General features: G+C 40.1%; 1 protein-coding gene and 1 pseudogene across 1 annotated transcript in view; one reads left to right on the forward strand and one right to left on the reverse strand.

Annotated features, from left to right (window-relative positions):
* Positions 1–23,715, reverse strand: part of ACACA (acetyl-CoA carboxylase alpha) — a 266,326-nt gene that overhangs the window by 214,648 nt on the left and 27,963 nt on the right. Inside the window, exon 3 of the mRNA XM_021717048.1 lies at positions 22,893–23,145. Coding sequence (XP_021572723.1) covers positions 22,893–23,119 — 227 coding nt within the window. The 5' untranslated portion in view covers positions 23,120–23,145. The remainder of the gene's footprint in view (positions 1–22,892; positions 23,146–23,715) is intronic.
* LOC110596445 lies at positions 15,862–16,190 on the forward strand (annotated as a pseudogene).

The following is a 23,715-nucleotide window of genomic DNA, read 5'->3' on the forward strand; positions in this document are numbered from 1 at the left end:
TTCATGTGTTCAATGAAAAATGTGCCTATGCATCTAATAAGCAAAGTTGAACTGTCCTTAAGGAAAATGTAATATCTGCTCACTGGCCTAAGGGATAATAGATAATTTTAAAGAAGGGGATATACAACATTTGTTAAGTCTCTAACTGCATAATATCATGCAAATTTGTCTGGCCCTGTTTTGTGAATATAGTTTCAACTTGTTTGCAAGTACAACAATGAGAAGCAATCGTTAAATATATTACCAAAAGAGCATTAGGCAGTTAAACTCTATTTACTGACAGTCTTTCAAGGTTTACCCTTGCTGCCATCCTGCTCCTTTGAAACTCTCTTTCTGAATAGGGTAAAGCATATAAAGTCCTCTTAAAGGAAAGCAAGAAGTTAACAAAGTAAGGTATTTTACAAGCAAGCTAAAAGAAAGGGAAGATTTCTAGTTAAACATAGTAGACTAAGTGTAATAAGCATTTTTCTCTGCTCTACGCTGAAACTTTTCAATATGACAGAAAGAGAACAGTTACAAAGGATAAAGAAAACAAAAGAACATGTCCATTAAAAAAAGAAGAAAAAAAAGAATAAAGAGAACAGGTGAAGATCTACAGCAGATAAGCCTGTCAACAAAATTGTGTATTGAACCAAAAGATGAATGTGTGGTAACTGAACTAAGTTTGAGAATTCTCTGATTTGTTAAGTGTTGAAGAAGTGAGAAGCCAGTAAGAAGCAAGTTGATTCCTGTAACACACCCTGGAAAAGTTCAAGGATTAGAGCCACCACAGAAGACTAGGGGGCAAGGTGAAGCTGAAAGCAGAATTGACTAGAAGTCTATATATGAAGCAGCTGGAACAGAACACTCCAGATGTCCAGACCCCTTCCATTTTTTCCCAAAGCTACTCTTTCTCCATCCTGAAAGATAAATTAAATTTACTGAAGTTACCCTTTGAAGTAGTAGAACCACAGAGCCTCTAGATTGGGTGGCAAATGGAATAGCGTGAGGGAAGTGGTTGTGTACCAGCACACAGTTAAGGGCAGAAGTGAAGTACCATGATGAAAATAAGGAGATAAAGTATAAAGACAGATCTTAAAATCTCCACCTCTCACATACTTTTTCTCAGGAAGCTATTAGACAATGCTATCTTCCAAAAAGATGGAGTGAATCAAGAAAAAGGAAGAGGGATGTAGGCAACAGAGGATGTAGACAACAAAAGATCCAATGTGGGAGGAAAGAGATGAGAATTCCCTAGATAATTGTTTACCGCCCAGAGGGACAAACTGCTCAGGAGAGGTATCTTCTTGAAAAGAAAAAAAAAGGACAGATTGCTGTATTCAACCATACAAAACAAAGCAAACTTTCTATATATACATCTTAATCCACATAGGCTGCTATAATAAAATACAATAGACTGGGAGGCTTATACATAACAGAAATTTATTTCCTACAGTTCTGGAGGCTATGTAGTACAAAATTAAGGATCTGGCAAATTCAGAGCCTGATAAGGACTCTCTTCCCGGTTCACAAACAACATCTTCTCATAGTGTCTTAGCATGGTAGACAGGGCAAAGCAGATCCCTGGAGGTTACTTAATAAGGGCACTAAACTCATTCATAAGGGCTCTGCCCTGATGACCTAATCATTTCCCTTAAAGCCCCACTTACTGACACATTGGTGATTAGGTTCCAAAATATAAATTTTGATGAAGGCACAAATATTCAGACACACATACACACACACACACACACATTTTGTTCCTATATGTATGTGTATGAGGTTCATTTTATATAAAAAACTTTACACATAAATGTTTTTATATATAGCCGGGTTCAGTGGCTCAGCCTGTAATCCCGCGCCTTTGGGAGGCTGAGGTGAGTGGACTGCCTGAGCTTGTGGGTTCAAGACCCGCCTGGGCAGCAAGACCTCATCTCTATAATAAATCAAAAAATCAGCCGGGGGTGGTAGCGCATGCCTGTAATTCCAGCTACTTGGAAGGCTGAGGCGGAAGGATCGCCGGAGCCCAGCAGGTCGAGGCTGCGGTGGCCGGGAGTGGCCACTGCTCTCCAGTCTGGGCAACAGAGTGAGACCCCAACTCAAAAAAAAAAAAAAAAAAAAAGTTTTTATATGTATATAAAATATATATAAAACAAATATTTTTAATATGTTATACATGCATATAAACACTTTTTTGATGTTACATATATAATTCATGTATAATCTCAGTATAATTCATGTATAATCTCTTTTTTCTTAGAGACAGGTTCTTACTATGTTGCCCAAGCTGGCCTTGAACTCCTGGGCTAAAGTAATTCTCCCATTTCAGCCTCCCAAATAGCTGGGACTACAGGCATATGTGAACACAGTCAGCTATATCTTTTTACTTCTTTGACTCTCAGTTATGCTTGCTTTTCCCCCAAAAGGGTAGAAGAAGTAGAGAAAAGAAAAAGGGAGGGATTATTGTTCTTCATTTTTTATTTATTTATTTTTGTGTCAGAGTCTCACTCTGTTGCCCAAGCTGGACTAGGCTGGAGTGCGGTGGCAGGCTCATGGCTACTGCAGCTTCAACTTGCTGGTCTCAGGCAATCCTTTCGTTTCAGCCTTCCAAGTAGCTGGAACTATAGGCAAGCACCACCGCGCCCAGCTATTTATTTTTTTTTATTTATCGTAGAGACGAGGTCTCACCATGTTGCCCAGGCTGGTCTTGAAGGTGGGCTCAGGCAATCTCTTGCCTCCGCCTCTCAAAGTGCTGGGATTACAGGCGTAAACCATGGTGCCTAGCTAGGATTATTGTTCTAAAGACAAATTTTGCCAACTCAGTGCTTCTTTTATTTTCTGTTTTTGCCTAAGTCTACTTTAATTTCCAGGTAATTTTGTTCAAAATAAAAAATTACGAAAGCAAACACACACCATGCCTGGCTCAGAGACACATTCTAAGAGACTTTTCTGTAAAAGTACATACTACAAACTGGGTGTGGTAGCTCACATTTGTAAGCCTAGCACTTTGAGAGACTGAGACAAGAGGATAACTTGAGCTCAAGAGTTCGAGACCAGCCTAGGCAATATAGCGAGACCTCATCCCTACAAAAAATCTAAAAATTAACTGGGCACAATCATGTGCCTGTAGCCCTAACTACTTGGGAGGCTGAGGTGGGAAGATTACTTGAGCCCAGGAGTTCACTAATGAGACGCTGACTCAACAACAAAAAACCAAAACGAAAACCAAACAAAAAAAACCAAAAAACTACACACCACAAAGAATCAATATCCTTCCTTCACAGTAGTTAAAGAGACTTCACTCTTGAAAGAGTAACCAAAGCCAGGCATAGTGGCTCACACCTGTAATCCCAGCACTTTGGGAGGCCAAGGTGAGAGGACTGTCTGAGCCCAGGAGTTCAAGACCAGCTGAGGCAACATAGTGAGACCTTGTCTCTATAATAAAAAAAAAAAAATTAGCCTGGCATGGTGGCCTGCGCCTGTAATCTCAGCTACTTGGAAGGCTGAGGCAGAAGGATTGACTCCAGCAGGTCAAGGCTGCAGTAGCTAGCCATGATTGTGCCACTGTAATCCAGCCTGGGAGACAGAGTGAGACTCCAACTCAAAAAAAAAAAAGAAAAAAAGAGAAAAAAGAACCAAATAGCAACCAAATTTGACACACACTGAGATCCAATTTATCTACAATATCACACATGGGCAACTTTCATTCAAAATCTGAATGCAAAATAAAGGTTTAAAAATTTAGGAGCATAGCTGGGTGTGGTGGTGTGTGTCTGTGGTTCCAGCTACTTGGAAGGCCGAGGCAGAAGGATCACCTGAGCCCAGCAGGTAGAGGCTGCAGTGGCCATGAGCGTGCCACTGCACTTCAGCCGAGGCAACAGAGTGAGACCTGACTCAAAATATATAAATAAATAAAATTTTTAAAATTAGGAGCAAATATGCCAATTTTTACTCATTTCCTTTTAAAAAAAAAAAAAACCCACCCTTAATTTTTTTATAGATAGAAAAAAAAAATTACCAAATCAAATTCCAAGCTTCACTGTTAGATACTGTTTTTTAAAGATATATTGCACAAATATTACGGTATCCTAAAACTTACCTTTGAATCATGTAATATCTCATCTCCTTATTTTCCTGTGGAGAACCCTCCATATCAAGATGGCAAAGGAATGGAAGTTTTTTCCTTCAGATTTTGGTCTTGTAAACACAAACCGCAATTCCTCTTCCTCCTGCAGCTGCTTAAAACCCAGGAGGACAAGAGATACTATGCTTTCTGCCTACTTCTTGGTCCTGTTTCAGTCAAACTAGAGTATTCCTGATGACCTCAAACTACAGTCTTTTTGTCTAGTCTGTCCCCAATTTCCGTATTTCCCCACCTTTTTTCCTTTTTTAAATTTTCTCCCTACACTTTGCTTACACACCAAATTAGTAGATTTCCCAAGGAGACTGAGAGGAGACAGGGAAAAACAGAAAAGCTTGTATAATCAAAAAATAAATTTTAGCAGTTGACTTAGCTACAGCAAACATGTTTCAACAACAGTCACTTTCTTCTGACACCAGAGAAAAGCTTCACTGCCTCTCCTGGCTGCCAGGAGCACATGACAGGGAAGGCCCTGGGCAAAAAGAAGACAGAGTTTACAATGACAACTAAGCCAAGAAAATAATGGGGTCATGAAATCCAGAGGGAGGAGGACAGCACAGTCTAAATAGGTAATTTCTGAGATAAAAATCAAAACAAATAATACTGATTATCAGATTGCAAGAGGGTTAAAGCAGGTCAGGTGGGAAAGAAAGCAAATAGAAAGGAAACATGCAACTATTAAGGGACTCTGAATAAAGTGTGTGCCATAATTCTAATTTTCATGCCAAAGTAGTGATATATACACACAGACACATAAACTAACATTTTATTCACCAGATTGAGACTAAAAAATGAAGCTGGTAAAAAAGGAATAAAGAAATAATATAGATAAAATCATTAATAGGAAAAGGGATCATGACAAATATTTTGGAGGGCTAACCTAGTTTACGAAGGGAAGAAAACTCCTGCCTGCAAAGACCACTAGGACACACATATTACCATGAATGCAAATTTGATACAAACTGAAAGATTCCTCAGCGAAATAAATAAATAACAGCTGAATGTTATACAGTAGCATCTTCTTGTTTTAACTTTAATTAAGTAGATCCTCATGATACTGCTCCTTTGTACTGAGAGAAAAAAAACACTGGTAAAAGACTCTAAAAGTTTAAAATCTATAGAATGACCACTTCCTCAGTCAATTCATCAGAGTCATAACTAACCTGAATTATGCACCAAACAAAAAATTTTCCCACCAAAATGCTGGATAGAAATAGTTAATAATCTGATACCAACCATGTTAAGAACATATCAACCTTCCAGAAAAATCTTCTAAAACAGAAGTACACAAATGACCTGAAGCATAGATAGAAGATAAATGATCAGATAGAAGATAAACAATTAAAACAAACAAGCCTCGATCTTGTCATTCAGGTGACCCAAGTTGAAAAGACTCAGTCAGGCCATCCAACGTGAAAACCAACTGTAACAAAAAATGGAAGTCCTGGGTTGATCTCTGGTCTGTACTTTGCATCATCCCTTCCATACTGTTTCGATGCCTGTTAAGTTAGTCAAGTTTACTTTTTCTTTTTAGGAACCAAGCTGACACAGAGGAGCCCTTCTATCGTTACATCTCTTCAGAATAACATGTCTCAAAATAGTGCAGGAAAAAGCAGGCCATTTTGCACTCAACTATATCAGAAAAACATACTAAAAGACACACTCAGTAATAGAGTTTATGCTTCCTTTCATCAAAGGAATCTTTCATCAACAACCAAACACTAACACAGTATATTCAGCCTAGAGTTCCTACTCTTTTATGGATGCTGCTCACAATCTTTCTCTAATATTAGAACACAAGAAATGAAAAGTCACATTCATTTCTCCAAACTCAAAGCATCCCCATTTTAATCTACCATAAATAGTGTCCAAGGTAGACACATACCTGGCATAAAATCCAACTAGAAGCCCACACTGATCCCAGCATTGTAACATGCCAAACACCAAGGATGACATAGCAGTTTACCCGGCAGACAGTGAGCTTGCTGGCTTGACTGCAACGCAGTCTGAGTTATATACTGCAGCACACACTATGAGAGTATGTTTTACATTGAGGCTTTCACAAGCAGAGAAATCTTGGATCAAGGATGTACCTTTGTCAAAAATCAATGGACCATATAGTTAAAGGTTTCTTTGTGGACTCTAAATTCTGTTCCACTGATCTACATGCCTAGCCTTGAAGCAATGCCACACAGTCTTGGAAACAGTGGCTTTATAGCAGATTTTGAAATCAGGTAGTGTAAGTCTTCCAATTTTGCTCTCCTTTTTCAAAATTGTTTCGACTATTCTAGGTCTTTTGTTTCCATGTAAATTTTAGGACCAGTTTGTCAAATTCTAGAAAGAAAAAAAGAAGTTGCTGGGATTTTTATATGGACTATGAATTTTAGGTCAATTTAAGGAGAGTTGCCATATTGACAACACTGAGCCTTCCAGTCCATGAACATGGACTGCTTTTCCATTTGCTTAGATCTTATTTAATTTTTGTCAGCAATGTTCTATGATATTTAGTGTACAAGTTTTGCCCTTTTTTTGCTAAATATATTCCTATTTTATTCTTCTTGATGCTGTTGTGAATACTACATTTTTAAAATTTCTTTTTTCTATTATTCATTTCTGGCTAGTATATAGAAACACAATTAACCTTTCTATTTAAATTTTACATCCTGTGATCTTGCTAAACTCATTAAAAATTTTGTGTTGGCTGGGCTCAGTGGCTCAGCCTGTAAACTTGCGCTTTGGGAGGCCGAGGTGAGTGAATTGCCTGAGCCCACAGGTTCGAGACCCGCCAGGGCAACTTGGCGAGACCTCATCTCTACAATATATCAAAAAAATTAGCCGGGTGTGGTAGCGTGCGCCTGTAGTTCTGGATACTTGGAAGGCTGAGACGGAAGGATTGCCGGAGTCCAGCAAGTCGAGGCTGCAGTAGGCAGGAGCAGCCGGCCACTGTACTCCAGTCTGGATGACAGAATGAAACTCCAACTCAAAAAAAAAAAATTTGTGTTAACTTTATGGAGATATAATGCACATACTACACATTTCACCCAGCTAAAGGGTACAATTCAATGATTTTTAGTATATTCATATCGTTGTAAACCATCATCACAATTTGGAGGCAGATTTTTAAGCTCACACTAAAATAATAACTAGCACTGGGCACTGTCATTTGTGCCTATAATCCCAGCTACTCAGGAGGCCAGTAAGATTGAAGCTCTGTTAGCAAATGAAAGTTGACAGAAGTCAAATCATTTAGGATCTCATGAGCCAAGTTAAGAATTTTGTATCCTGATGGTGCAGTGTCTCATGCCTATCATCCCAGCACTTTGGGAGGCTGAGATGGGAGGACTGCTTGAGCCCAGGGGTTTCAGACAAGCCTAGACAACATTGTAAGACCTCATCTCTACAAAAAATCAAAACTTAGGCCAGGCATAGTGGCTCACGCCTATAATACAAGCACTTTGGGAAGCCAAGGTGAGAGGATTACCTGAGCCCACGGATTCAAGACCAGCCTGAGCAACTTGGCGAGACATCATCTCTATAATAAATCAAAAATTAGCCAGGCATGGTGGTGGGTGCCTGTGGTTCCAGCTACTTGGAAGGCTGAGATGGAAGGATTGCCTGAACCTAGCATGTAGAGGCTGTACTGGCTCTGAGTGTGCCACTGTACTCTAGCCTGGGCAACAGAGTGAGACTACAAATCCAAAAAAAAAAAAAAACTCAAAAATTTAGCTGGGCGTGGTGGCGCATGCCTATAGTCTGAGTTACCTGGGAGGCTAAGGCAGGAGGATCACCTGAACCCAGGAGGTCAAGGCTGCTATAAGCCATGATCATGTACTCCAGCATGAACAACTGAAAACACAACCTCTCCCCCAAAAAAAATTTGTATCTTATCCTAAGTGCAACAGGAAATCAGGAAGCAATAGTATAATATAGGCAGAGAATCTAGTTAAGCAACCATTCTAGTAGTCCAAGCAAGACTTGATGAACTAAAACTTAAATTAAGGAGACAGCAAATGAATGTACTGAAGCAAATTTTGGAGATAAAAACCAACAAAACTGAAGTATGATTCCCCAGAATTTTTACCAGAGCAGAGTGGCTGAAGGTACCACTTTGTAAGTTAGGGAAGATTAGACGAGGGGAAATCAAGAGTTCAGTGCCTATAAAACATTCAAGTGAATATTTCACATTAATAGATGAAAATAACAAGTGATCTCAGATGATAGGACTGGGATGAATATTACAAACTTGGGAGTCATTGACACAAACACAATAGCAAAGAAATGAATTATATCGAAAAACATGTATCTCAAGTAAAAAAAGAAGGCCCAGAACCAAGCAATGAAAGAATCCAACATTTAGAGGTTACATGAAGGAGAAAGAGCTTGCAAAGGAGACTGAAAAGAGTAGAAAGGAGGAAGAAGAAAAGACAAGTAAGAAAGGGTTTTTTGTTGGGTTTTTTTTTTTTGAGTTGGCGTCTCACTCTGTCACCCAGGCTGGCAAGCAGTGGCATGCTCACAGCCACTCCAGTGTCGACGAGCTAGGTTCCGGCAATCCTTCCACCTCAGCCTTCCAAGTAGCCCGAACTACAGGCACACACTACCACACCCAGTTAATTTTTTAAAATTTATTGTAGAGATAAGGTCTCACCAAGTTGCCTGGGCTGGTCTTGAACCCGTGGGCTCAGGCAATCCACTGACTTTGGCCTCCCAAAGTGCTGGGATTACAGGCTGAGCCACTGAACCTGGTCAAGAAAGACTTTTAACAGAAAAGAAAAGTCTGTGTTTCAAGGACAAAACAGTCACCTGTATAGAATTGTTGAAAGACCTTAGAAGGATGAGAGTTGAAAACACATCCATAGATTTTTTTTTTTTTGAGTTGAAGTCTCACTCTGTCACCCAGGCTGGAGTGCAGTGGCATGCTCAAGGCCACCAAAGCCTCAACACGCTGGGCTCAAGCAATTCTTCCGCCTCAGTCTTCTAAGTAGCTGGAACTACAGGCATATGCCACCAAGCCTGGCTAATTTTTTACTTATTGTAGAGTTGAGATCTCACCAAGTTGCCCAGGCTGGTCTCAGGCAATCCTCTGGCTCAGGCAATCCTCTCACCTTGGCCTCCCAAAGTGCTAGGATTATAGGCATGAGCCACCACGCCTGGCTCATCCATTGGATTTAACAATACAATAGTCATTTGTGATTTTATGAGAACAGTTTGGGTACCACAGTTGGGCAAAATAGCTAGAACAATGAATGGGAGATGAGGAAGTAGAGATAGTACTTTTGAAAATCTGTCATGAAGTGGAGCAGAAAGAGAAGGCAGTTGTCTGAAAATAATATGGCCATCAAAGAAGGAGTTTATAAAGATGGGAGAGATCAGAGCATGTCTGATCACCAAAAGAAAGGATCTAGCCAGAAAAAGGAATATTTGAAGTGTAAAGGAAAAGAGGATGGTCAGAGAAGACAGTCCTGAGAAGTGCTTATAACAAGAAAGAAAATAAGAATGTTAGTACAGATACAAGTAAGTTTGCGGCAAGGTGTCAGAAAGAAGACTTTCTAACTTGATAGTTTCTATTTTCTCAATAAAATATGTGGCAAAGTTATAAATTAAAGGCGTGTCTATAAGAGGCAGAGAATGGCACAAGGGGAGCTGGCTTAAAGACAATGGAAAAGGAATGAAATTGTTGTGGAAAATGGAAGGTCAAATTAGCAGAAGAAAAAAACAAAATAGAAGAAACAAAAAGTTTCACAGCATAGGCAACATTTGAGAAGGTCCTTAAAGAGTCATGACCTCAAAGAATAAGTAGAATTTCAACAGTCAGGGGAAATGACATTCAGTAAGAAAACATAACAAAGAAAGACACAGAAAAAGAGACTAAAACACAAATAGTATGAGCAAAAGGCACAAAAATGGAAAGTATAGGCCATGTTGGGGAAGGAGTAATTGTCTAGTGTGACAGGAACAAAGAAAGGAGGGAAAAAACACAGGGTACATGGATAGAGAAAATCAGTTGTGGCTGCTAGGCATGGTGGCTCACGCCTGTAACACCAGGGGTTCGAGACCAGCCTGATCAACTTGGCGAAACCTTGTCTCTACAATAAATCAAAAAATTAGCTGAGTGTGGTGGCACGCGCCTGTAATTCCAGCTACTTGGAAGGATGAGGTGGAAGGATCACCTGAGCCCAGTGGGTCGAGGCTTTGGTGGCCTTGAGTGCACCCCTGCACTCCAGCCTGGGCTACAGAGTGAGACCCTGACTCAAAAAAGAAAGAAAATCAGTTGTCACCAGACTGCGGAAGAACTTGAATACCATGGCTGAATGCCGTCCCCGAGTATTAGGTAGGTAAATTACATAATCACTCTGAGCCTGTATCCTCATCTGTAAAATGAAGATAATTAATACCAACTAGCAGGACTGACTGTTGCTTGGTTACATAAGATAAATACTGAAAGCGCTTAGTGCCTGACTCACAGTAAAAGCATGATAAATGGCAGTAAACATTGGAGTCATTATTATCTTGGGCTTTACTCTGAAAGCAGAGTGAAATCATGACATGTTTTTGAAAAGTTGCGAAACAAGGAGATATGAAAGTCAGAGAAAATAGTTAGAAGGCCATTGCAATGATGGTGGGACCTGAAATAAAAAATATAAGGAGAAAAAATGTAGAGGAGACATGATATAATCATTTGCATTTAGTGGGTCAGAAGGAACCCAAAATCTATATTTTGAACACCCTTAAGAATCTTTCACTGATGCTGGGCGTGGTGGTTCACGCCTGTAATCCCAGAACTTTGGGAGGCTGAGGCCAGAGGACTCCCTGAGCCCAGGGGTTTGAGATCAGTCTGGGCAACTTGGTGAGCCCTTGTCTCTACAATAAACCAAAAAATTAGCTGGATGTGGTGGCTCACGCCTGTAGTTACAGCTACTTCGAAAGCTGAGATTGAAGGGCTCCCTGAGCCTAGCAGGTCAAGGCTGCAGTTGGCCAGTAGTGTACCACTGCACTCCAGCCTGGGCGACAGAGTGAGACTGCAATTCGCAAAAAAAAGAAACTTTCACTGATCTCCTCCACCACTTCCTGATTAAAGGAGTCCCAATTTTGTGACTGTTAGACTTTACTGAAGAGGTTAGAACTTTTACTTATGAACAATTATTAAATTGGCACTTTGATATAAGAACTATAAAGAGAAAGAGTATTCAGAAAAACATCAGGTATTAAGCTATGATTATTAAAACAACTTCATTTTCATTTCAACAAACAGTGTTACCCACATGCCAAAAACCTAAGAGAGTTAAAAAAGACACTTGCTGGGTGCAATGGCACGCATCTGTAGTACCAGTTAGGAAGCTAAGGCAGGAGAATTGCTTAAGCTTAGAAGTTTTAAAAATTAAAAAATAAAAATAAAAAGAGACTATGATTCTAAAGTATATCCGGCACAAGATAGTCCTAACTTGACATCAATAGCCCAAGGTTAAAGTCTCCAATACTTTTAATTCTTTCTCTATTATCTTTTGCTAAAATCTACCTTAAAAAATAAAATCAACTTAAAACCTTTTTTGATACTGCTATCCCCTCAAGTAAGTTTTCCTCTTTGTCATCAACTTTTTAAGAGTAACATACTGTTGAAATTCCTTCTCTCACCATTTCGTTACTACTTAATCTCCTGCCATTTTCTAAAGCGGTTTGCCCCAAGACCCACCCCCCATTCATTAAATCCAGTGCTTTTTCTGTCTTTTATCTGTCACCTTCCTATCCAACATTGTATACCACATCCTCCACCTTGACATTATCTTTCCCTTGTCCTTCTTGGTTCTCTATCTACCACACTAATCATTTCCTGTCTTTTTTCTTTTTCATTGCTCCACCTAAAGGTAGATATTTCCCTAAGATATATTTTCTTTCTTCTATATTCCCTTTAGCAAGCATAACTTTAATTTTAATGTGACATTTATTTAGCTTTCGCTGCATGCCAGACACTGTTCTAAACTCTTTTTTTTTGAGTTGAAGTCTCTCACTCTTACCACCCAGACTGTGTTCTAAACTCTTTAAAAAAGTACTTCCTGGCTTGGGATACATAACAGACTCAACTGGAAAGTATGAGAATAAAGATTCTTGCTGAGTGCTGAGGCTCAAGCCTGTAATCCAAGCACTTTGAGAGGCGGAGGTGAGAGGATTGCCTGAGCTCAGGGGTTTGAGACCTGCCTAAGCAACATGGTAAGACCTCATCTCCACAGTAAATCAAAAAATTTGCCGGGTGTGGTGGCACATGCCCATGGTTCTAGCTACTTGGAAGGTTGAGGACCTGAGGACAGCAGATTGAGGCTGTGGTGGCCGTGAGAGTGTTACTGCACTCCAGCCTGGGTGACAGAGTGAGACTCCAACTCAAAAAAAATTAAAAAATAAAAAAGAATAAAGATTCTTGGGCTCCATAACCAAATACTGTAATTTAGTAAGGCAGGGATAGGGCTCAGAAATCCATAGTTTTTGTAAAGCTGCACAGAGAAAACCTAAATATTGCTTTCTATTTTATAGATGTTTTTGTATGTCTGAACTATGTTTAGTCACAACACTTCTGACACCAAATGTCTGGGTTTTTTCCATACCAACAACCAGTTCTCCAACTCTCTGGGCTCCGGGGATCCTTCCGCTTCAGCCTTCCAAACAGCCAGAACTATAGGTGCGTGCTACCACACCTGGCTGATTTTTCCTTTTTTTTTGTAGAGACGAGGGCTTGCCAAGTTGCCTGGGCTGGTCTTGAACCCACAGGCTCAGGTAATCCACTCACCTTGGTCTCCCAAAGTGCTGGGATTACAGGCTGAGTCACCGAGCCCAGCCTGCATACATTACTTCTAATAATTTAAAAATATAAGGTAGTGAGTATAAACTTCACTTGTAAATTTAAGCTAACAGACAGAAAGGAGGGCGGAAATGTATGCATTATATTCAAAGTAATAAAAGTAACAAATATTGTCAAGCAGTTGTCCTGATTCCTATTTATAACATTCATAATTTCATTTCCACAATTAGCTAAATTTATAAAATAAACTCCAGAGACTAAAATACATACATAGTCACAGACAGCTCTTGTTTTCTAAATGAAAGGGGATGGTAGGAGATGAAGTGAGGAAGCAATTGCCCTCGGCAAAAGAGTACCAAGTTCCAGACCCCATAATGACCTTCTCTGTATACTCACTACTAGGGCACCACGGCAACTGGGAACCTCAGAATATCAAGGAAGGATCACTGAAAGTAGAAACTTTGGAGAGCTATTGGGGGAAGAGAACGCTCAGGAAAGCTAAATAAATGAGAAATGCTAAGAAAGCCAAAACGTAAGAACACTCTCACAGGCCTATCTATAAGCAAAGTCATAATATAAACTCAAAACTAGAGCCAGTTTCCTTATTTTCCATATTAAAGCTTGTTAGAGATAAGTCAGAGACAGAAAGAGGGATGAAATTTCTCATGCTTTCAACAGTGGTTATCCTCAACATGTCAATTATAACATTGACAGTATATATTTGCTGCAATCAAAAGCCTTTCAGGGCTGGGCGCAGTGGCTCATGCCTGTAATTCCAACATTTGGGAGGCTGAGGTGAGCAGATTGCTTGAGCTCAGGAGTTCAAGATTGGCATAGTCAACACGGTGAAACTCTGTATCAACAAAAAGATTTTTTTAAAAATTAGCCAGGTGTGATTGCACACACCTGTAGTCCCAGCCATACAAGGGACTGAGGCAGAAGGATAGCCTGAACCCAGGTGGTCAAGGCTGCCATGAGCCATGATCATCATGATCATGTCACTGTACTCCAGCCTGAGTGACAGAGTAAGATGACTAAAAAAACACAGTCTTTCAGACCTATGTTTCCAAGTTTTAAACAATAATAGGCAAAAGATTTAAATAGGTTTTTCCAGGCAAAAATTTTTAGCTCACAAAAGGACTCCCTGATAATAAACAATACTATATAATACCAGTATGGCACATTTTACTTTCTCAAAAGCTTTTGTAGCTACTATTTAATTTTATCTCCATCACTAGAATAAGTGAGAGACTAAAAAGCGATGAGAATCCCTATTTCATCCCAGGTCCAACACAAACATATACAGCTAAATCTAAAAAAGTCTGTCCTTCATAGCTTGTGACAAAATCATACAGTATCTTATAATGTTCACTTTCATTATGATTGAAAAATTCATTAAAATACCATCATTAATGTGACACCAAATTGCTGTGCTACAACTGCTGCAACTATAAAAAGAGTAAATTGGTAAATCTCCCTTTATTTTTCCTTCTATTTCTCTATATGCCACCAAATTATCACTAGCAACCATATACTTTCATGATTTTCTAACTTTCTCTTAAACAAGTCACTAGTTGCTGTTACAAAAAAAAAAAAAAGCATGAGGAAGGTATTGTGATAGATTAAGAAATTCAAGGAACATAATACACAGCATGTGGTCTTGGATTGGATACTTACTTGAATGAATCAGAATTTTGAGTTAATTGGAGAAATTTGAATAAGGTATGCATATTAAATAAGATGAAAATTGGCTCACACCTGTAATCTCAACAATTTGGGATACTGAGGCAGGAGGATCGCTTGTGGCCAAGGAGTTCAAAACCAACCTGGGCAACATAGCAAGACCTCATCCCTACTGAAAAAAAAAGGAGGAAAATTTATTGAAATAGAAAAGTGGAAAATTTTGACTAACAAAAGCAGATTATAAAACAGTATGTAGAGTATAATCTCATTTTAATAAAAAGAAATGCGCACACACATATATAAAGAAAAGGATTCGATAGCAGGGTATTAGCAGGAGTAATTTCTGGGTATTAAACATACCAGCTTTATTTCAACTTGCTTGTATTTTCAATTTCCTATACTATTTATTTAATAAAGCATTATTTAAAAATACATTTTCTGGCTGGATGCAGTGGCTCACTTCCATAATTCCAACATTTTGGGAGGCTGAGGCAGGAGGATCGCTTGAGGCCAGGAGTTCAAAACCAGCCTGGCAATGTAGTGAGACCCCATCTCTATGAAAATAAAAATAAAAGATTAGCCGCATGGTACCATGTGTCTATAGTCCTAGCTACTCAGGATGTTGAGGCAGGAGGATCGTTTGAGCCCACAAGGTCAAGGCAGCGGTGAGCCATAATTGCGCCACTGTACTCCAGACTGGGCATCAGAGCAAGATTGAGTCTCAAAACAAGACAAAGCAAAAATATACACACACTTTTTCTAACTTCTATCACTTCTAATAAGACTGACATTTAATTAGAGAAGAATTGTTCAAACAGAACACAAATATATCTATTACACTGAGGGTTCCAGTTTAGCATAGCAACTGACAGTATGAATTCTGACTGGATTCAATACCCCCAATGATGAGCTGTGTGACCTTGGGCATGTTATTTTACCTGTGTTCCAGTTCCCCAACCATAAATTGTGGGTATAATAGTACACAATACCTACCTCATGGGATTATTGTGAAGACTAAGTGTGGTACTTCGCATAAAGCATAGCAGAGTGTCTGACAGACAGTAAAATGCTTAATAAGTATTACCTATTATTATTTTTCTAATTAGTCACTAAGAAAATATGACTACTATTTCTTACAGTTAATATAAAAAACAGGATAGGACGTAGCAGCATTAGATAGGCCCTACTTCTCACTATTGTACCCTAAACTTCTCACTTGACTCAATGAAAGAAGTTGAAAACCACTCTCGGAGGGCGCTCAGGTGTCACCGCCATGGCAGCACCTGTTTTGCTGCGACAAGGACAAGCTGGGCCACCGAAGACTATTCTCCTAGAAGCACAGGTGTTTCAAGGATTTGCTTCTATAGTTTCTCTCTCTGCAGAATCAGGGAAGAGTGACAAGGGACTGACACCAAATTCCAAGAAGCAAAGTCCACCAAAAAAGCCAACCCCAGCACCCAGCAAGTCATTTGACAACACCACCTGAAAGAACCTCCAAACACCACGACTACAGTAAATACACCTTCCTAGACCTGATCTTCAACCTCTCGGAAGTTCAGGATGCTGCAGCCCTCTTCAGGACGAGAGTCATCGCGACACTGAGAGTCCACAGCTCAGAGATGAACCTTCCTGCATTCTTACCTTCAAAAATAAAGTCCGCTCAACAGTCATAAAAAAAAAAAAAAAAAAAGAAAGCCACTCTCGGATTCTCTCAGAACATCGCCTTAACACCATTATTTCCTATGGTGAAAGGTCTGCACAGCTTTATATGATTTTATTTTTTATTTTTGAGTCGGGGGTCTCACTGTTTCACCCAGGGTCGAATGCTGTGTCACTATCACAGTTTAGTGCAGCCTTAACCTCCTGGGCTCATGCGATCCTTCCACTTCAGTCTCCATAGTACCTGGTACTACAGGTGCATGCCACCAGGCCCAGCTAATTTTTTTGACTTTTTGTAGAGATGAGGTCTCACCATGTTGCCTAGGTTGGTCTTGAAGTCCTGGGCTCATGTGATCCTTCCATCTCAGCCTCCTAAAGTGTTAGAATTACAGGCATGAGCCACCACGCTGAGATTATATGATTTTTTTTTTAAGTCTACAACAATGAAATGTGATAACCAGAAGATGATTCCAAATTTATTAGTATATTATCTATTTGCATTCCATGACCAGTATCATGGAAGAAATTTTACAGATTATTTCTAATTACAAAAGAGCTTCAACATTGTCCAGTTAAATTCTTCTGACTAATTAAACATATTACTGGCAATCTCATATCCGAATTTCCAATTTTTAAAAATATTGGTGAAGTACTTTTCTTTCTAAACCAGAAGAGACAGGAATACAACTCATCTTCAAAGAGTTCTTCCTAAGTGAACTTACTCTTTCCTTCCAAAGCAGCAACGATTATCATAACCCTAGCTACTGAACATCTTATGCTGGATGGATGTTTATACAGATCACAGCAATTACAGATTGTTATCAAATAAAGTCATTAACCAAACATGCTTGTTAAGCATAAAATGCTGGCCATTCAATATTTTGAGAAATTTAGGAAAAAATCACGATGGAGTTTCAACACATTTTAACATGAAATATAGGATTTAAAAGGTTTAAAGAAATCATGCTACCTTAAGAGATAGTAGGGATAAATGTGGGGATAATCTGTTTCCAACTGGACTTCAACCAGAAATTCAGTGGACTAGTTGACAAAACTGATTACAATCCTGTTTGGCCGAGAGCATCAGTTGATAGCATGGGTGAATTTTAAGTACACAGAACAATCTGACCCTAAGTCACATCCCACAGGAACAGAGAAGCTGCCAATATCTGTACAACTAACTAGATGACTCTATTATATGCCACCAAATCATATACCAGTTATCAAAATTAAAATGCCTGCATTCATTCTTCAATAGTCTTTCTCCTTAAATGCTCAAATAAATATTAATAATGAGTTTCAGAAATATATCAACCTGAGGCCAAGCATGGTGGCTCAAGCCTATAATCCCAACACTTTGGGAAGCCAAGGTGAGTGGATTGCTGGAGCCCACGGGTTCGAGAACAGTCTGGCGCAACCTGGCAAGACCTCATCTCTACAATAAATCAAAAATTAGCCCGGCATGGTGGCACATACCTGTAGTTCCAGCTACTTGGAAGGCTGAGGTAGAAGGATCACCTGAGCCCAGCAGGTCGAGGCTGCGGTGGCTGTGAGTGTGTCACTGCACTCCGGCCTGGGTGACAGAGTGAGACCCCAACTCAAAAAAAATGAAAAAATTGAAATATCAACCTCTAGCAGATCTCATCTCAAAATAAAAAGCGGCCAGGCTTGGTGGCTCAGTCTGTAATCCCAGCACTTTGGGAGGCCAAGGCGAATGAATTGCCTGAGCCCATGGGTTCAAGACCAACCCGGGCAACTTGGCGAGACCTCATCTCTACAATAAATAAAAAATTAGCCAGGTATGGTAGCACGTGCCTGTAGTTATGGCTACATGGAAGGCTGAGGCAGAAGGATCACCTGTACCCAGCTGGTCAAGGTTGCGGTGGCCGTGAGCGTGCCACTGTACTACAGCCTGGGCAACAGAGTGAGACTCCAATTAAAAAAAATAAAAAATAAAATAAAAATAGTTATCTACAATAAGGCCTGTATATTCCTACCAAGCTATAACTACTTTCTTAGGGTCTTGTTTTCCAATGTTTGTGTCATAAACCTTACAAAATAATTCACCCAGTCTTTCATTGGACTCTAGAAAATACATGACAAGTCATCTCTTTTCCTGGGAAAGTCTTTTCTTTTTTTTTTTTGAGCTGGAGTCTCACTCTGTTGCCCAGACTGGAGTGCAGTGGCATACTCCCAGCCACCACAGCCTCGACCTGCTGGGCTCCAGCGATCCTTCTGCCTCAGCCTTCCAAGTAGCCAGAATTACAGGCACGCACTACCACGCCCAGCTAATTTTTGATTTATTGTAGAGACGAGGTCCCACCAAGTTGTGTGGGTGGGTCTCGGACCCATGGGCTCAGGCAATCCACTCGCCTCAGTCTCCCAAAGTGCTGGGATTACAGGTTCAGTCACCAAACCCGGCCGGAAAGTCTTTTTTTATTCCTCTTCATCCATCATATCACTAGACTTCTCAATTAGCACCTAAAACCAAGCCTTCAATTTAAGAAAGAGACCCACGCTCATCTTATACTATGGCAATAACTTTGCTTAGTTTCAGATGACCTCTAGTTAACATCACTTAGCAATGTACCTGCCCCCTTAATCTATATCACCTATGCCTTCACAATTAGGCTATCTGTCCTAAAAGCTGATCCTAAACTCAACTAGTCTATACTTAAACTTGATTCAAAGAGTGAAAAGGAATGCCTGAATCAATAATTTCATTCTTATGCATGAGGAAAATGAGTTCAAGGAGATAGCATGAATTGTCTATGGTCACACACCTAATTTGTGGCAGATGTAATAGCAGAGTTCTTTCTACAATCAAATGAATTTGACTCAATTTAAGTATCCAAAGGTCACCATATCCACAAGTGACTTAACGAATGGATCAACGGAAAACTTTTGTTCTATTTTGGAACATTGGCTAACTGAGAAGTGGGTGGGAACTGGCACTGTTTCCTTTTCAGGCTGCTGATCACACTTCAAACCATGTTTCCTCCACAAGCTATGGACATGAGTTTTGCAACTGTAAGGTATGCAATGAAATTCTCAGGCACTCATGCCACTGACCAAACAGTCTTTGCATAAGAGCCATCAACTTTGGGAATGGACTGGCAACTACAAACTGCCTTGTGATATCATCAGCTGAATTTCCTATAATGGCTTTTATCTCACCATTGCCAAACTCAGTTTCCTAATCCAACAAATGGATGTTATGTTTCACACACAGTCTCAAATTTATAGTCACCAATTTCTCAAGATGCCCTGTGGTTTCATGGATTTGGAGGTAACCTAGTCTTTCTCAACAGGACAGTTCTCAAAACATCATAGGGCCCCTGTTGAGAAAGAATTATCCACTACACCGAAGAAGGTTTAGTATCATTGGTCCTCTGTCCTCTAAATGCAAGTAGTCTCACCAGTCACAACCACCACATACTTCCAAATGATCTTGAGAGGTAAGATACCAACACCAGTATTAGCCTTTAGAGTCAATCATTAAGTGAACTATGAAGCAATAAAAAAAGTTTACATAAAGACCTAATCCCTTTTTCCTGTCACTAAAAACTGCCCTCTATTCTTCTTTTATTTGTTTGTTTGTTTTGAGTTGGAGTCTCACTCTGTCACCCAGACGGGAGTACAGTGGCATGCTCACAGCCATGGTAGCCTCGACCTACTGGGCTCAGGCGATCCTTCTGCCTCATCCTTCCAAGTAGCTGGAACTACAGGTATGAGCTACCACTCCTGACTAATTTTTTTGATTTACTGTAGAGATGAGGTCTCACCAAGTTGCCCAGGCTGTTTTCGAAACCCTGATTTCAGGCAATCCTTTTGCCTCGGCCTCCCAAAGTGCCGGGATTACAGGCTTGAGCCACTACTTCTGGCCTATTCTTTTTAATCCAGAAATAATATTTTGTTTATTAACTCCATAAAACCAACTTTGAGCTAGTTATATAATTAAGACATTTGTATGGCCAGTGAAGTAGAGTAGAAAAAGTTACTGAAATGGAATCAAGATATCTGAGTTTGAATTCTAATTTCTGGCTATACAATCTTAGGCAGGTTCTCTCCATCAGGCCCCAGTTTTCTCACCTATTAAAAAGCATTAAGCAGGGTATAGTAGCTCACAACTGTAATCCCAGCACTTAGGGAGGTGGAGGTGAAAGGACTGCCTGAGCCCACAGGTTTGGGACCAGCCTAGACACTTGGCGAGACCTTGTCTCTACAATAAATAAAATAATTAACTAACTGAGTATGGTAGCGTGCACCTGTGGTCTAGCTACTTGGAAGGCTGAGGCAGAAGGACTGACTGAGCCCAGCAGTTTGAGGTTATGGTGGCTGTGAGTGTGCCACTGTACTCCAGCCTGAGGAACAGAGTGAGACTCCAACTCATTAAAGGAAAAAAAAAAAAGGTATTATGCTAGCCTGGACAACATAGAGAGACTTCATCTCTACAAAAAAATAAAAAACTAGCCAGTAGTAGAGGTACGTGCCTGTAGTCCCAACTACTTAGAAGGCTGGGGCGGAAGATCGCCTAACCCCAAGAGGTAAAGGCTGCAGTTAACTGTGATCATGCCACAGCATTCTAGCCTGGGCAACAGAGTGGGACTCTGCCCCACCCCCAAAAAAGTATTAGGCTAAATTATCTATCTTGTATATTGCATTTCTAGAATTCTGTGAAGTAAAACATAATTAACTTACTTTACTCTTTCTTTTTGATGTTCACCTAGTTCAATGGTGATGACCACAAACAAGCACAACCTCATCTCTCAGAAATTAGGACCCCAAGCCCCAGGGATACCAATAAGGCACACAGTCATATCCAGCTAGATCTGATATGGGACTCTATGAAGAGTCAGTATCTTGAGTGTATAAAAGGAAGCTGAATTATTTTATAATCCATTAATAATAGGAGCACCAAGATAATAACAGCAAGAAAGGCCACTCTAACTTATGTTTATCTAGGCTAGACCTGTAATCTCAATTCTGTGTATTAGACTCACCTGGATAGCTTTAAAAACTAAAAAAAAGCCCCAGTTCCAAGTAAGCCAATACAAAATGAATCAATCTCTGGGATGGGCTTATTTCTTAGAGCTCCCTCAAGTGATTCTGATGAACAGTAAGAACCAAGAACCACTGATCCAGATCTTTTAATGCAAGAATTGCCAAGCAAATGCCCAAAGGTTAGCATCTTACACCTTGGTTATGTAATCAAATATTAGTAAATAAAAATAACCTAGTATTACTATTTACTGACATTTTCCAATGATAAAAAATTGTGTTTCTAGAGAAAAAGAGTTCTATTAACAACCCCTTATCCATATTCCATCACTTTATTGAGAACTGGCTCTGGTAGAAATGGAATAACTTCCTGATATAATGAAGCAGCTTAAAAAAAGATTACTACAAGTTTGTCTACTACAGCAGAATTCCTATCAATCACCAAAATATTTACAACAATGTTAGTCAAGATAGTACAGAGACTGAAATTCCTCAACCTAATTCTTACTCAGTAGGTATTACTAAAACACCCTCGGTGGGCCAGTCGCAGTGACTCACATCTACAATACCAGCACATTAGGGGACAAAGGTAAGAGAATTGCTTCAGCCCAGGAGTTTAAGACCAGCCTAGGTAATATAGTGAGACCTCGTCACTACAAAAAAAAATTACCCAGGCATTGTGGCACACACATGTGGTCCCAGCTACTCAGGAGGCAGAGGCAGAAGGATCACCTGAGCCCAGAAGACCGAGGCTGAGCTGAGGTGTGATGATGCCAACGCACTCCAGCCTGGATAACAAAGTGAGACCCTAACTAAAAAAAAAGGCCAGGCATGATGGCTCATGGCTCATGGCTCATACCTGTAATCCCAGCACTTTGGAAGGCAGAGAACTGCCTGAGCCCGGGGATTAGAGAACAGCCTGGGCAACTTGGCGAGACCTCATCTCTACAATAAATCAAAAAATATGTCGTGCATGGTGACACATATCTATAGTCCCAGCTACTTGAAAGGCTGAGGTGAAAGGATCGCCTGAGCCCAGCAGTTCGAGGCTGTGGTAACCATGAACATGCCACTGCACTCCAGGCTGGGTGATAGAGTGAGATTCTGACTCAAAAAGACCTAGGAAATGGGAAGAAGAGGGAAAACCTGAGGGAAACATTTAGGAAAAAACACTTCCAAACCCCAAAAAAGACATCATTTCTCACTCAACAAAGCTTTGAGTCCAGTAACATAGGAAGAGGTAAAACAATCTTGGTAAAAAAAAAATTTTTTTTTTTGAGTCATGTCTCACTCTGTCGTCCAGGCTGGAGTACAGTGACAAACTCATGGCCACCATAGCCTAGACCTGCTGGGCTCAGGCAATCCTAGTGCCTCAGTCTTGCAAGTAGCTGGAATTACAGGCATGCACCATCATGCCCAGCTAAGTTTTTAATTTATTGTAGAGATGAGATCTCACCATTTTGCCCAGCTCGTCTTGAACCCATGGGTTCAGGCAATCCTCTTGCCTCCACCTCCCAAAGTGCTGGGATTACAAGCATGAGCCATTGCACCCAGCTGGCCAAAATTATTATTGCTCTTTTCGTAATATAATTAGTGAAGCTATGGGAGATTAACTAAGTAAACCATTAAATTTCTCTTTTTTACCTTATGTGTAATGCCAAGCCATCCTGTAGGCTAGAGATTCCCAAATCAGAGAGCGTATCTGAGCCAACAGAAGCAGGTGACAGAGAACCCTCCTTTTCCTCAAGTAGGTCCAGCTTCACCAGATTGCTGATCTCATCCTCTGAATTATCTTCAGACACGGAACCAATTATGAATCTGGAGTGCTGGTTCAGCTCCAGAGGTTTGGCCAAGGGAGATGGTTCATCCATAATTTCTTCGAAATGAGCTCTCAGAGCTATGGAGAAAATGAAAAAGGAGAAAAGCAAGTTATGGATAATAACCTCTGAGGACAGCCAGAGGTTATATCTAATAAAAACACAGCTGGACTTGGAAGCAAGGCAGAGTTTTACAACCAGCTTCCTTGGTTATCCTATTTCAGAACTTTTGTTTGCTACAATGAAGAAGAATTAAGAATATACTATGTCTAAAAATTAAAACAAGTTCCCCTTTCCCCAAAAAACTCTTTCTCAAAACAAACTGTAACCCATTCCCAATCTATCAACTTGGTTATATCCAAGAGATAATTATGATCAAAGGAGAAACTTTTGTAATAGGCTAAAGCTGCTTGTTGTGATATTATAATTTTGGTTGTTAGTACTTGGGGAAATGAAAGGTAAGGGTTTGGTAAGAAAGGTGATTGTTTGAAACTTGGTGTTTAGCCGGGTTCAGTGGTTCAGCCTGCAATCCCACGCTTTGGGAGGCTGAGGTGAGTGGACTGCCTGAACCCATGGGTTCGAGACCCGCCTGGGCAACTTGGCGAGACCTCATCTCTACAATAAATCAAAAAATTAGCTGGGCATGGTAG

Source organism: Carlito syrichta, unplaced genomic scaffold, assembly GCF_000164805.1.
Source record: "Carlito syrichta isolate Samal-C Ts95f unplaced genomic scaffold, Tarsius_syrichta-2.0.1 Scaffold309200, whole genome shotgun sequence".
Classification (NCBI taxonomy): Eukaryota; Metazoa; Chordata; class Mammalia; order Primates; family Tarsiidae; genus Carlito; species Carlito syrichta.